The sequence below is a fragment of the Phaseolus vulgaris genome, chromosome 11, assembly GCF_051622355.1.
Source record: "Phaseolus vulgaris cultivar YP4 chromosome 11, ASM5162235v1, whole genome shotgun sequence".
NCBI lineage: Eukaryota > Viridiplantae > Streptophyta > Magnoliopsida > Fabales > Fabaceae > Phaseolus > Phaseolus vulgaris.
Genome location: NC_143508.1, coordinates 7,072,802 through 7,087,500, shown reverse-complemented (window position 1 = coordinate 7,087,500; position 14,699 = coordinate 7,072,802). Strand labels below are relative to the sequence as shown.

The 14,699-nt window shown below is 34.9% G+C and overlaps 2 protein-coding genes across 2 annotated transcripts in view; both read left to right on the top strand.

Annotated features, from left to right (window-relative positions):
- Positions 1-2,830, top strand: part of LOC150023021 (beta-galactosidase 8-like) — a 4,750-nt gene extending 1,920 nt beyond the window's left edge. The window contains exons 4-11 of the mRNA XM_090297315.1: positions 73-139; positions 220-312; positions 434-577; positions 763-851; positions 989-1,094; positions 1,200-1,287; positions 1,447-1,565; positions 2,214-2,830. Of these exons, the coding sequence (XP_090153441.1) occupies positions 73-139; positions 220-312; positions 434-577; positions 763-851; positions 989-1,094; positions 1,200-1,287; positions 1,447-1,565; positions 2,214-2,321 (814 nt within the window). The 3' untranslated portion in view covers positions 2,322-2,830. The remainder of the gene's footprint in view (positions 1-72; positions 140-219; positions 313-433; positions 578-762; positions 852-988; positions 1,095-1,199; positions 1,288-1,446; positions 1,566-2,213) is intronic.
- Positions 2,831-3,963: 1,133 nt separating this feature from the next.
- Positions 3,964-14,451, top strand: LOC137814249 (binding protein). Its single transcript, XM_068616906.2, has 13 exons — positions 3,964-4,555; positions 5,421-5,590; positions 5,703-5,896; positions 8,465-8,673; positions 8,798-8,900; positions 9,148-9,311; positions 10,505-10,643; positions 10,987-11,163; positions 11,236-11,372; positions 11,607-11,936; positions 12,652-12,791; positions 12,929-13,026; positions 13,526-14,451. The coding sequence occupies exons 1-13, from the start codon at positions 4,398-4,400 to the stop codon at positions 14,000-14,002; spliced, it is 2,496 nt and encodes an 831-aa protein (XP_068473007.2). The 5' UTR covers positions 3,964-4,397; the 3' UTR covers positions 14,003-14,451.
- The last annotated feature ends 248 nt before the right edge of the window (positions 14,452-14,699 follow it).

The following is a 14,699-nucleotide window of genomic DNA, read 5'->3' as shown; positions in this document are numbered from 1 at the left end:
AATATGATCTTTATATGTATTTTTTCACAAAGAAGTTAATATCTGATCATGGCCTTTAACTTTTCTGAGCAGTGGTTTCCCTCTTTGGCTACATTTTATTCCGGGAATTCAGTTCCGAACTGATAACAAACCATTTGAGGTAATTATTCCTTTCCTTTCTCCTTGTCTCATCTTGCTAAATCTGCTTCCTGCTATCATGTGAAATTGAATTGTGTTCAGGAAGAAATGAAGCGGTTCACCGCTAAGATTGTGGATATGATGAAGCAAGAGAACCTCTATATGTCACAGGGAGGACCTATTATTTTGTCTCAGGTTTTTCTTAAATTTTACTAAATACATTCAATTTTTCTTATCGATATGTCATGATATACAGACAGTCCTGAACTTTTAATAGCGTACCGTCTACTTTTAAATGTGAAAATACTATGAACAGATAGAAAATGAGTATGGGAACATTGATGATCATTATGGTCCAGCTGCTAAATCCTACATCAAATGGGCAGCATCAATGGCAACATCTCTTGATACAGGGGTTCCTTGGGTAATGTGCCAACAGCTAGATGCTCCTAATCCAATTGTAAGTTTTCTCCTTTAGCCATCTACAATTATCCTGAACAGTTTATGTTTTAGCTGTCTTCTAGTGTTATTTAGTTGTTTTACACTGTTGTTTGTTTTCTTGATTCCTGAATTGAGCAATCTTACTATGTTGCTGTCTACTATCCTAAATCATTATTAATTTCACATTTTGTTAACTACTCCCAGATTAACACGTGCAATGGATTTTACTGTGACCAATTCCAACCAAATTCTAATGCAAAACCAAAAATATGGACAGAGGGTTATACTGGATGGTTAGTCTCCTTTTCTGTCAAGTCATTAGTTATTTAAAAGTAATACTCAAAATATGATCTACTGATAGAGTACCTCCATTCACATTCAACTCTAATTTTATTTTTCTTGTAACCTATCGAAATCCACAAAACTGTAGGTTTCTTGCATTTGGGGATGCTGTACCTCACAGACCTGTGGAAGATCTTGCATTTGCTGTAGCACGCTTTTTCCAAAGAGGTGGAACTTTTAACAATTACTATATGGTAATGAAACCTTACATGATGTTTAAGGCTTTTTTAACTTTAAGCTATTCTAGATATTTAGGAAATGAGCTGATGCCACAACTTTTTTGGTTGCTTCCAAAACAGTACCATGGAGGGACGAACTTTGGCCGGGCTTCTGGTGGGCCTTTCGTTGCTAGTAGTTATGACTATGATGCACCAATTGATGAGTATGGTATGGAATTTTTCTACCTTTATACTTCATATTCATTGTCTACTCTGTAGGATTATATGAACTAGTCAAACTTGCTTCCATGTGCAGTCCACAAGAAAAATAAACAAACTTGTAACATGACATCAAATTTACATTCTATATCTGAACTGCATGATTCAGGAATTCTTAGACAGCCTAAGTGGGGCCACCTTAAAGACTTGCATAAGGCCATAAAACTTTGTGAAGAAGCTCTCACAGCTACTGATCCAACAATTACATCTCTTGGACCAAATATAGAGGTAATAAGTACTCCTTTCAAAATTAGGCCACAATTTCTGGATTATCTTAGTGGCCTAAATGTCTCATTTTCTGCCAAAATTTTAAGTTGCTGTCTCGAAAAATGCATTGAAAAATTTAGGGGTCCACCTGATTTTCTCAATGTTATTGTTTTCTCTAGTTCCTGCCTCCTTCCCAATTTCGTGTTGCTTTTTATTGATTGTGGAAAAATAATGCTGTCTGATCACTGACGGTGTCTTTCTTTGTGGGCTAATTAATACTTGATTTGCATGCATTATGAAGATTGAGTCTCTTCTCTACAAATAATGTGTACCCTTTAGTGAACCATCCATAATGTTAAATGTTGGGTAAAAGGATCATGAATGTCTTCTAAGGTCTTGGAAGGCTTGGCCGAGACGGCCGAGGGGTCTAGACCTTAGAAGACTTGGCCGAGAGGCCGAGACCTTAGAAGACTTGGCCGAGAGGCCGAGACCTTGGAAGGCTTGGCCGAGACGGCCAAGGGGTCTAGACCTTAGAAGACTTGGCCGAGAGGACCGAGACTATTTTAACAATTTAACCATGTTATATACTTTAACAATTTATTTTAACCATGTTATATACTTTAACAATTTATTTTAATCATTTATCTATTTTAATTGTTTGTACATAAGGGTGGCAAAGCGGGTCGGCCCGCCTCGCATGCGGACCGATCCCTTGGAAGGCTTGGCCGAGACGACCGAGACTACTGGAATATGGCCGATGGCCGACCCATGCCATGATGATTTGGCCGATGGCCGAACCCCATTACAATTAACGCTCAAACCGAGATCAGTGAAGCTAATCCATCATCAAGAATTAGGTAATGCAACCCTAAGCTGTATCCACCCCGATAAACGGGCCCAACAAGGTACCCCCACCATCCGGTGTTCACCCGACGACCGAGCGCCGAGTGCCGAAGGATAAGCAGGAGGACGAGAAGAACCCCAGTTCATCACCCAGTCATCTGCCCGACCGAAGGAAGGAGAAGAAGACTTCAATAGTTCTCTAGGTCCCATCTCCCTAGCAGGAACATAAATATTTTTTTTTTCCATTATCGTAAACCAAAAAATTACACTAATTTGATGAAACAATCACGTTTGAAATTTCTAATTTTATTCTGGTTCTGGTTTATGTTGTCAGTACACTCATGAGAAGTGTTCCAAGAAGAAGTGGCACCAACTTTCTAGACATACTTGAGTTCTTGTTGAATCACCAGATGGTTCTCGAGCCAATAAGAATGTCTTTCTGGCTGCCTAATTATTATTATATAAGATGTTATATTAAATATTTGTATTTACTTGTTATAAATAATTTTTTACTATTTTTATTAAGAAGTGAATTTAACTTTATTTTTTTCACAAAATTGGTGAAGAAAATCAATTTCTAAAAATGAAGATTTTCTTCATATAACTCTTCCCCACAAAATCGACTTCACTTATAAAGTGAATAAAAATGACTTATAACATAAATATATTTTTCGTCCTTTTACTTTGAAATTAGTTTTCATTCCTAATTCAAACTTTAAACCTCTGAATGCTTGGATCAAAGAAACTATTTTAATGTGTCATTGGGGTTTATTTTAGGTGGCAAACAAATTTTTAATGTGGATTATGATGTTAAAATATTTCATGTCGACTAATCGCTCACATGTATGTTATAATATTATAATTTTATTTACGTTGATCTAAAATGTCTAAGGTTTGGACTAGAGATAGAAGCCAATTTCGCATTATAGTACACAGACCTTAATACAAATACTCAGAAGGTCTAGAGTTTGATATAGAGACAAAAACTAATTTCGCGTAAAAAAACAAGACAAAAATCATATTTAACCATGTTATATACTTTAACAATTTATTTTAATCATTTATTTATTTTAATTGTTTGTACATAAGGGTGGCAAAGCGGGTCGGCCCGCCTCGCATGCGGACCGACCCTTTTTTTTTTTTGAACGTAAAGGAGGAGTGGAGGTAGTAGCGGTATGCAGCAGTGGAGCGGCAGTAGCGCGCAACAGTTGCAGACGAAGCCACGCGGAGCGAGCGACGACGTTGCAAAGGAAAGTGTGTTGTGTACGTTTTTTGGAACAACGTGACTGCGTTGTGTTTTGAGTGAAAACCTAATTTTCTTTCACTAAAAATTGTCACTCCTCCACTGGACCATTGCTATCAAGTCAATTATTTTTTTAAATTTTATTTTTAATTTTTTTTACGGGCTAGCGGGCCACCTGCCCGCCTCGTTGCTAGCCCAAGAATTATGCGAGACGAGCTAATGTAGATCAGCTGGTTGAAAACGTCAACCCACCCACATTTTTTACCGCGAGCCGGCCTGCAGGGTCCGCCTCACTTTTCCAACCCATGTTTCCACATTTATAAAAAAAATTCATAAAATAAAAAATCATAAAATCTTTCGTGGTGGCATTTATTTTGTTACTTCAGTTTTTATTTAAATTTTTTATACTTCAGTTTTTATATAAAAATCTTATTTTATTACTTCATTTTTTAGAATATTTTTAATTTTTGAATTAGTTCCTTTAAAAAAATAGTGGATAGGCACTATAAATAGTTTACATATTACAAAATAAAATAAAAAATAAAAATAAAACCATAAGAACCTTAAGAAAACAAACGTCAGTTATATTTTAGGAACAAAAGCAAAATAAAACGAAGACAAATTATAATAAAGTAATTTATATTTTAATTCTAACTTGGTACTTAATCGTAAATATTAATAAATATAAATCTCATAAATTTGTGTGTTGTCTCACACCTTGACTAACAGTAAACCCTAGAAAAACCTCAGTCTCATACATCCAACCAATGGGGAAGAAGAAGCAGAAAATCGTTCTTCCGCCGGAGCTTCCACCGGATATCCCAGAGGATGAAGTTGAGGTTTCCGACGATGACCTCCAATTCATTAAAGAGAATCGCAGCTATGCCTCCTTGCTCTCCACCTTGGATACCCATTCAATCACCAAGTTCGATACTTTCTTTCAATCCTCTGTCCTGTTTTCATAATATTTTATAGCGCCCTTACTTGCTGTGCTACACTTTGTGTAAAATGTTACAAAAGTTTCGAGGTTTTTGTCACAATTTATTAATAGGGAAAATTATAACGTTTACATAGTTTGTCTCTTTGAAACCTGTCCGTAATTTCGACTGTTTAGGTGCATAATTTGGGGAAATATTTTATCTCACTTATGAGGATGGAAAACTTTGCAGATTTATTGTTAAAAAATTTCCATAGCAATAAGGTTTAGATTATCAATGAAAAGTTTGTTTATTTATTTTTATTTTTCACATTATAACATTTTTATCGGTTCTTGTACTCTGACAAAAAGCTTCCTGAGCTTGCTGTTTGAATCTTTAGGGTAGGCATGCAACTGTCCCCTGTTCAGCGTGTGTCTTCTTAATTTTGATAGGAACCCAATTCAATATAAGGTTTGGGATTTGGGGTTTAGGTTGAAATTTGTACTATAGATTGGAAACAAAATTATTATAGAAGAGAACCCCTGTAATCCCAGAGCATAAGCTCCTGATAGAAACTATTTCTCTGCCTAATATAAAGCAACAACCCAAAATTCTCCCTACACACATCTCTCGTTCCTCTATGTGTAACCTCACGTCTTCTCTTCTCTCCCTATAGCTAACTCTTTCCTTCTTCTGTATTTTCCACTAAAGGTAACTCTGGTGGGCCAACCTGAAATTTGGGCCTGCAGCTACCCCATGCTGGGTTGTCCTGATTCTTTAGAATTTGGAAACCCATCAGCTTATTTGAATGTATTTGTGATGAGTTTTATATGACAAGGTTACTTAAGAAATAACATTCCCACACATCCTCAGGCATGTTACACGGGTTGCTGATGCCAAAGATGATGCATTGGAAAAACTTTATGAGAAACGCATGCAAAAGAATGCTCTCAAGAAAGAAAAAGAAGAAACTGGTTTGCAGGTTGATCGTGCAGATGCTCTTCCAATCAAGACATTGGATGGAAAACTCCATTACCGGACAGGTATAGAGTGTTCAAGATATAGTTTATGCATTGCTGTCACCGGATTACTCTTTATTTCTGATTTATTTTATCAACTGCTTGGGTAACATATGATGTTCTCACAATTATGCAGCTACAAAGACAGTATCAGAAAATGATCCAAGTGAAGAGGGAACTGCAGAGGATGTCAATGCAGATGAAGGTATGGTGAAGCTAACTAAGTCTGAAAAGAGAGCCAAACTTAAGAAGATGAAAAAAGAGGCCAAAAAACAAGGGAAAGAAATGGCTAAAACAGAAGTGGAAGATACACCACAAGCAGCAGTGCTGGTATTGTCCAATCAAATTAACAATATCATTTTAGTCTTTTTTTATGGTTTTAAAGATCCTTTTCTTTTTAGCATGTGATACTATTTCAATTTTGGAGTTATTTGAGATATGATTTGATTATTTAGAGATATGGTTTTATTTTATTACATTAGGTATTGATTTTGTTCCTTATTATTGTATGTCTTTTTCATTATTAATAAGAATACTTATGTGTGTATACATCACACAATTACAAGCAATCCTATCTGTATGGAACCACCCTGATGTGCCACACGACTAGAACCGCCATCCATCCTCCAACAACCTATTTGATCCTTGGCCTGCAACCGTCCACCACCCTTCCTCACACCACTCTTTTTGCACATTTGTGCATCCCATATTTTGGTGCACTTCTCTTTTTGACATGTGCCTTCCTCCAACGACCCTTTTGCCAAGCTCCTCCACCTCTTGTGACTCTTTGTTTTGTAGTTGTTTGGTTCAACATGGTTTTCCACAATTGTATGTGGTTGTTTTGGTGTGTTTAGCAGTCACTCCTACTTATGTGACCTTCACCAATTTTGTTTTGTGTGATAAAACTCACTAAAATGTCCTACTACACCACTTGGGTTGCTATATATTTGTGTTTCAAGGAACAAGTTGGGTTATTCTCAAACTTTTGGACTTGATTATGGTGACATTTTTTCCCTAGTAGCCATAATCACCTTTGCCTTTTTCTCGCTAGTCGCTATGGCTGCCATTCATCATTGGCCTCTTCATTAGTTGGACATAAAAAATGTCTTCATGGGTGAGTGAATAGCCTCCAACAACTCATGTGTTGTTTATAGGCTTCACTGCTCCATCTATGGTTTGAAGCAATCACCTCAAGTATTGTTTAGTCATTTCACCTTCGCTTTGTTTGAGTTTAGTGTGACTCTTTGTGAAGATAATCACTTTATCTTTCACTTCCATTCTCCATTTGGACTTTGCATCTATCTTGTTGTATATTTTGCTGATGTAATCATCAATGGGAATGATTATGATGGGATCCTTCATTTCAAGTCTGGTCTTCGTAGTCAATTTCAAACCTTGACTTGACTCAAATAGTGATCTAATCGACTTTGGATAGTGAATGCTCAGGGCAAGTCAAAGGAAGAACAAGATAGATCTCAAAGACAGGCTAAAGGCAGAGAAGGATAGACGTGGCAAGAAAAGAAAGATCTGAATAGAATAAAGGTAGTGGTGGAATGAACAATTAGGGTCCACACACCTAAGTTGCTCAATCATCCACTTGCATTTTCATTTTATAGCTAGAATGTAATAAACATCCTTATTGAACTTGGTAGTGTTGATTGTCATTCAAGTGTTAGTATGGATCCTAATGTGAAGCTTCTTCCAAGGAAGAGGGAGCCATTAAAAGATTTTTCCGTCTTGTAGGAAAACTTAATTACCTTACTGTTACTAGGCCAGACGTTACATTTACTGTTAATGTGGTTGGCCAATTCCTGAAAGATCCATGTGATAGCCATTGGAAAGCTTCCATGTGTACTCTTTGATACCTAAAAGATGCACTAGGTTGTAAATTCATATACAAGGACAAAGTCAATTCCAAATTTCTCTATTACTTCGACGCTGATTGGTTGAGATCATCATTAGATAAGAAGTCCACTTCTAGATATTATGTTCTCATTAGAGGAGCAAGAAGCAAAAAACAATGTTGAGAATTGTGCCATGACAGGATGCGACAATCAAGCTACTGTTCACATTGTGTCAAATCTAGTCTTCTGTGAGTAGACCAAACATGTAGAGATTGATTGTAACTTTATAAGAGAGAAGGTGCTCTCAAGAGAAATCTTCAGTGACTTTGCTAACTCCAATGACCAACTTGTAGACATATTCTCTAGATCCCTTAAGGGTTTCCTTGTTGATATCATATGAAAGAAGCTTGATTCATATAAACTATATGCTTTAGCTGAGGGAGAGGGTTAGAGATATGATTTGATAGGGAAATATTAGGTATTGATTTTGCTCCTTATTATTGTATCTTTTCTTCATTAAAAATAAGAGCACAAATCATCTCTATAGAAATGGAATGGTTTATTAAAATAAATTTAATGAAATGATATAAATGTAAGATTATTTCTTAATTGATTCCATGCAATATTTACTTTTTTAGCATTCCAATAAATCATGTGTCACACATCAACAACTGTTTTTTGGAGGAAGTTATTTGTTGTTTGGCTGTTAAGCCCTTTTAATTTTTAGATAAAAGATGTGTCACTATTTGTAATCGTAAGTTTGATGATTTACTTAGAGATAGTTTTCATGTATTCAGCTTTTGTCTTTATGCATTTCATTGTTAAGGTACTAAGTTTATCTTTTCCTTTATCTTCATTCACCTGATAAAGGAACCTAATAAAGGAATGTGCTGAAAATATTGGGTTTCAACTTGAAAGTAAAAATATTTGTTTTTTCATATTAATTGTAGATTTCGTATATTCTCTTGAACTGTCAACTATTTTACAAGACTAAATTTTTTAACATGATGTTGTGCATAATTTTTGGTATTCTCTCTTTTTTTACTTTGTTTAGGCTGAGATAAAAGAAGATCTTACAGCTGAGGAGGCATTTGAAAGTAAGAAGTGTAAACTTGCTGAATTGGGGAGTGCCTTGCTTACAGATCCAGAGTCCAATATTAAACTTCTGAAAGAGATGGTGCAGATATCTAAAGATAATAATCATACCATTGTTAAACTAGGACTTCTATCCCTCTTAGCTGTTTTCAAAGATATCATACCCGGGTATTGATAGTTACATATCATAATGCACATTTTATATGTAATGATATTGTGATTCTTTTGCTTCGAAAATCAACTTTAAATGTATTTTTAATGTTTACTTTCATGTATACATGCAATGTGGCAGTTATCGGATCAGGCTTCCTACTGAAAAGGAACTAGAAATGAAGGTTTCAAAGACTGTAAGAAAGATGCGATATTATGAGTCAACTCTTCTTTCAGCGTACAAGGTTCATATCATGCTTAAGTGTTACACTATATACTACAATTTCTTATTTAGCTGAATCATAGTTATTCTGTCATATATGATATCCAGTTCCTGTGCTTGCAATGGTGATTGTTGCCTTTTTCTTGGATCTACTTCCTACATCACTCAAACTTTTTGTGATATCTTGTTTGAAATTCTTATAAAATACTATCTTTTTCAATATTTGTGGGACTAAGATGTGTTATTTTTTACTTTTGTCATGTTGTTAGGTGTACTTGCAAAGATTGATGGCCTTAGAGAATAAGCCTCTATTTCAGCATGTAGCGGTTCGTTGTATTTGTTCTTTGCTTGATGCTAATCCCCATTTCAACTACCGGGAAAGTTTGTTGGATGCTACTGTCAGAAACATAAGCTCTACTAATGACGCTATAAGGTTCTGGTGTATATTTTCTGTTCACCATTTTTCATTATAATAAGCTTTCTCCGGAATTTTTGTGGGTATGTATGCTGTCATTGGAGACATAAGAAAAATGTTTATGGTAATGGGGTTCTTATGGGATTAAAACTAAAAGTGCTTGACTGCCTTGTATAGTTATAGTGTATGCATAAAAGTTTTTATAATATACTAGCCATTCGAATTTATAAATGTACAGAAAAAAAACTTTTCTTTATGGATGTTCCTTTAAATCATTTATGAGGGGAATAATGTATGCCTATTGTTTTCTTGTCATTTAGCTAGTGTTGGAGTGGAGAGTATACAAAATATTTTACCATGTTTTGGAAAGCATACCTCGTAAAAAAAGAATTGTAGAATGTGAATATCGATATTCTTGAAGTTGGATTTTGAGGGCTTAGCAATTTGTAACATCATCGTCTTTTTCCATTTAAACGACTATTGTTTAAAAATAATACATGCTTCAGGTGTGTAGTCGTAATGAACTTTGCCTCAGAAACTTGTTGCCAAGTTTCATTAGTAATATTTCATTTTATAATTGTAAGTTGTGGCATCATTCACTTTTCTGTGGAAGCTGGGTTCTGAAAGTCAGGCATGATTCTAATTTCAGTTTATTAAGTGGTGGAAAGACAAAGTTTTGTTTACATGGCTTATATTTTTAACATTGACTAACATTACCAATATAACAGTACTAATGAATATTATAACAGTACTAATGAATATTATTACTTAAGATGGATATGAATTACAATGAGGAAGGCTACCTCATAGTAGCAGTACAGAGATAGAAAATACTATATGAGAATAGAATTGTCCCAGAGAGAGATCAGAATTCCGCTATGTATAACCAAATTTTATATAATAGTGTTGAGACCATTTGAAATCCTTCAGCTTAGAATTAGTTATTTTGGGCCTTGCACTTTTTCTCCTTCCCTCATTTTGTTGGATCAGCAGCCATGTGTCTCCCTGCAGATGACCTATCCAAGGTCTGTTTTGCCCCTCTTTAATGTGCACATGTCACATTGACCCTTGAATCTTTTAGTAAGACAATACCTTGTAAGTTATGAGTTACTTTCTTCTTGCATATGGATAGTGATTTATTTATTTTTATTTCATGATACTTACCAGTTACTACTATGTATCTGTTTGAAATTTCCTTTTTCATTTTACAGGAAGCTTTGTTGTTCAACAATTAAATCACTCTTTACAAATGAAGGGAAACATGGGGGTGAAGTTACCCTGGAGGCTGTTCGATTGATTGCTGATCATGTTAAAGCTCATAATTGCCAATTTCACCCAGATTCTGTTGATGTACAACCCTGCTCCTCTGATATTTGTATCTTTTTCTTGAAGTCTAGATTTTGTCAATTTTCTGTTTCTTTTTCCAATAAATTTCTACTTTACTTTGTGTGGTGACATCATCAAGGGCCTGCTTGTTTAAAGTAGTTTTTTTTTAAGTCTTTTCCTGCAGAGAACTTGAATACTTATGATAAATATTTTAGACATGTTCTAATTTAAAACAGTTCTTTTAAAAAGGCACCAACAACTTGTGTTTTGTTCTGTTCCTGTTTTAGTGAAACTTATTTTATTTTATTTGCGTGGAATGTTTAACAGAGTTATTTAGTAATGTATCTTCGTTGCAATGGCTTTCCAGGTTTTCTTGTCTCTTTCATTTAATGAGGATCTCTTGAAGTATGAAAAGAAAGAAGAGGATCAGAAATTAAAAAACAAGAATAGTAAGAAAAGGAAAAACATGGAGGCATCAAATCAGTTGGTGGAAAATGATAGAAAGAGAAGTAGGCAAGAATCGATTTCCAAAACAAGAGAGGAGGTTATTACTTTTCCCCATAAAAGTCACTTATGGTTTTTTGTTCAGATGATATTATAGTTATGCCTTCTGTAGGTTGAAGCCGATTACAAGGCTGCATCCTTTGCCCCAGATGTTATGGAGAGGAGACAGATGCAAACTGCAACACTCTCAGTTGTCTTTGAGACATACTTTCGCATTTTGAAGCATACAATGCAGTCCATACGTGTCAGGTGTGTTTTTATATAACAAGTATTACTATATATGCATAGGAAATATTAGTTTTCTATGGTTTATTTTATAAACCCTGTTCTCCATTGAATTAGATATTTTATTTATTTATTGATTGATTATATTTTTCTTTATTAATATTTCTTGCTTAAGTTTTTTATTTGTTTTGAATACTAAGTAGCTTTTGAATGAGAATTAATCACTTTCTGTCATGATGGATGATAATTCTTGCTCAGGCCTGAAGCAAATGCCGGGGCATTATCTACTGCTGTGGAACCTCTCCCTTTGCTTGCTCCATGTCTGAAAGGACTGGCAAAATTTTCACATCTTATTGACCTTGATTTCATGGGTGATTTAATGAACCATCTGAAAGCACTTGCTTCTGGAAGTAGCTACTCAGGCAACACTTCTGACAAGTGTTCTAAATGTTTGACCGTATCGGAACGTCTCCAATGTTGCATAGTTGCTTTTAAAGTGATGCGGAACAATCTTGATGCCTTAAATGTTGATTTACAGGATTTCTTTATCCACCTTTACAATCTTGTACTTGAATACAATCCTGGAAGGTTTGTATTAAAATACAATTTACTTTTTCTTTTCAATTTGTTTTTCCTTATGACCAGTATTTTCTGTTGCTGAAAATCTACCAGACTTGCAGGATAGGTAATTTTTGTGGATATTGATGTACTTGTTTTTGTATGTTGTCTTAGATGCTAGTTTACATGCATAGGTATGCATATAAATTTAGTGACTATAAGAACAAATTGTATTGTTAGAGATGCAATACATCCTGTGGGTCTCTTAAGGTTTTAGAATAAGTAGGAATTCAGACTTTTCTGCTCTCACTTTTCTAATTAAATATTTAATTTGTCCCAATGTAGAGTTTGCTTGCATATATGGACACATGAAAAAACATATTGTAACCAAAAACATGTTGACACCTAAAGCTCCGGGGCCTTGTCATGGGTGAATATATTAGAGAAATGGGGATAAAAATGATTACCGGGCCTTCACCTAACATCTTGTGCTTTTAGAATCAGTTAGTTCTGTTGTCCGAAAATTGATTTTGTTCCATAGCGTGCACATACATACACATGTATATATATGGCATTAAATGGAAGCATGGAAACATAAAGTACTATTAAATTTTTGTTTTTTTTAATTTTTCCTTGTTTCAACTTTAATGTTGTACAGGGAAATGCACCTTATTAGCAAATTTCTCAGTTTGTTTTTATTTTTTTTAACTTGTTCCAGTTAATTTGTGTTTTGTTTATGAAACAGAGATCAAGGAGAGGTTTTAGCAGAAGCTTTGAAGATAATGTTGTGCGATGATAAGCAACATGACATGCAAAAGACTGCTGCATTTATAAAAAGATTAGCAACAATATCACTGTGTGTTGGATCAGCAGATTCCATGGCTGGTATGTTTTAGCATTCTTATATCAACCTTCCATTTTGTATGCAACACTACCTTCTGTAATAAAACACAGGAAATAGAAATTAAAATGAAAAGAGAGACATACTTAAATTTAGTTTTCCTTTGAATCCCCCATTTCAGCCTTGGTCACCGTAAAGAATCTCCTTCAGAAGAATGTTAAGTGCAGAAATTTGTTGGAAAATGACATTGGAGGGGGCTCTGTTTCTGGCACAATTCCTGTAAGCATCTTTCGTGTATTATTTGTTTGCATTAAGTGCAGATTCTTTGCTTTATTTATTACAAGCAGTCACAATAAAAGAAATTAAACTGGGTGTGCCAAAACAAGAGGCTAGAGGTGACACTAAAAAGATCTATTATTGTAAAGTGCTCTATCATTTCTTTTGTGGATTGTGCATCGGCTAATAATGTGATAATACAACAAAGTTATGCATTAGTGCAAAATCCTTACATACCAAGCATAAGACCTTTTGTATAGAGATAAATGATAATGAAAAAACAACAGCCTAGTATAAACTAAAAGGGAAATGGGAAAGGTGGAGAATGCTTCGTAAGTAGTAGCCTGCATCTTCCTGAAGCTATTCCTTTATATGTGTGAATATTAATGTCGAAGTCAGTCTATGGAAAAAATGCAAAACGTGTGAATTTGATGACAAGATATTCTGTTGTGGACCATTTTCTTGTGTTTTTATGGACTGTCTCTCCCACTTTGGTGTGCAGAAATATCTACCATATTCCACAGACCCCAATTTAAGTGGTGCCCTTGCCTCAGTACTTTGGGAACTCAATCTTTTGTCCAGCCATTATCATCCAGCTATATCAACGCTGGCCTCGGGCATTTCAAGTATGAGTACTGCACATAACCAGGTCCTTTTATCCAAGACCTCTCCTCAGCTAGCTTATAAGGAAATGTCTCTGGACCAGGAATTATGTTTCACACAGCAAAGTGGCAGTATAAAATTAAATAACAAGCGGAAACGAACAAATGGCCCTGCTACATCACCTTCCATTGGTTCTACTACTGTAATGAGTTCATTTGATGACAATGAGTTGCAGAGGAAACTTATTTCCCATTTTATGGTTCATCATGACATCAAGGAGAATGAAAGGTTGAGAAAGGAGCTGGACAGGACTGCACTATCGCTGCAGCTATATGAACAATATAAGAAACAAAAGAAACAAAAGAAACGATCATAGACAAGGAGGTGATCAGCCATTGCATTGTGATGTCTACGGCCCTATAGGTTCTAACAATTGTTGCATCTTATCTTTATTGCATCCATAGTGTCCAGTTTTTATGTTATGCAGTTACAGTTATTTTCCAGTGGAGATTATTGGCCAGCCAACAAGTGTTCCTCAAACGAGTTCACCTCATGAGTGCCTGAATTGGGAGGAGATACATTTTCAATTGAATTACTAGTTGCAATTAGAGGCTATCATTATTTAGGAGTGTTTGGGATCTTGTATTATTCACTGCCTTTCATGAATGGATAGTTGTTTAAGGCGCAATCAATTTTGTAATACTGTCTTTTCTTTGTATGAAAATTGGAGTTGACTACTCTGAAGGAATGTTTATGAAGTGAGAAAGTCAAGTATATTTACTATTTTGGTTCTTAGTTAAATTTATAAAGTATTTTAATGATTAATGGTGAATGTACCTTTACTTTCTCGTTCTATATACTTGTTAACTTGATGAGCAAATCCATAAAAGTTAATGTGCTATTTTTAATTAAAGGGAAATATTTTATAATTCCATGCTCCTTGTGTACTTTCATAACGATTAGACATTTGTATATTGAACTTTTATTTAGGTTTGTGTTTACCTATTTATTATAATTTTTTATATCTTGATGTGATATTTCTAACATTTTTTTTAGAGTAATGAGCAACCGAG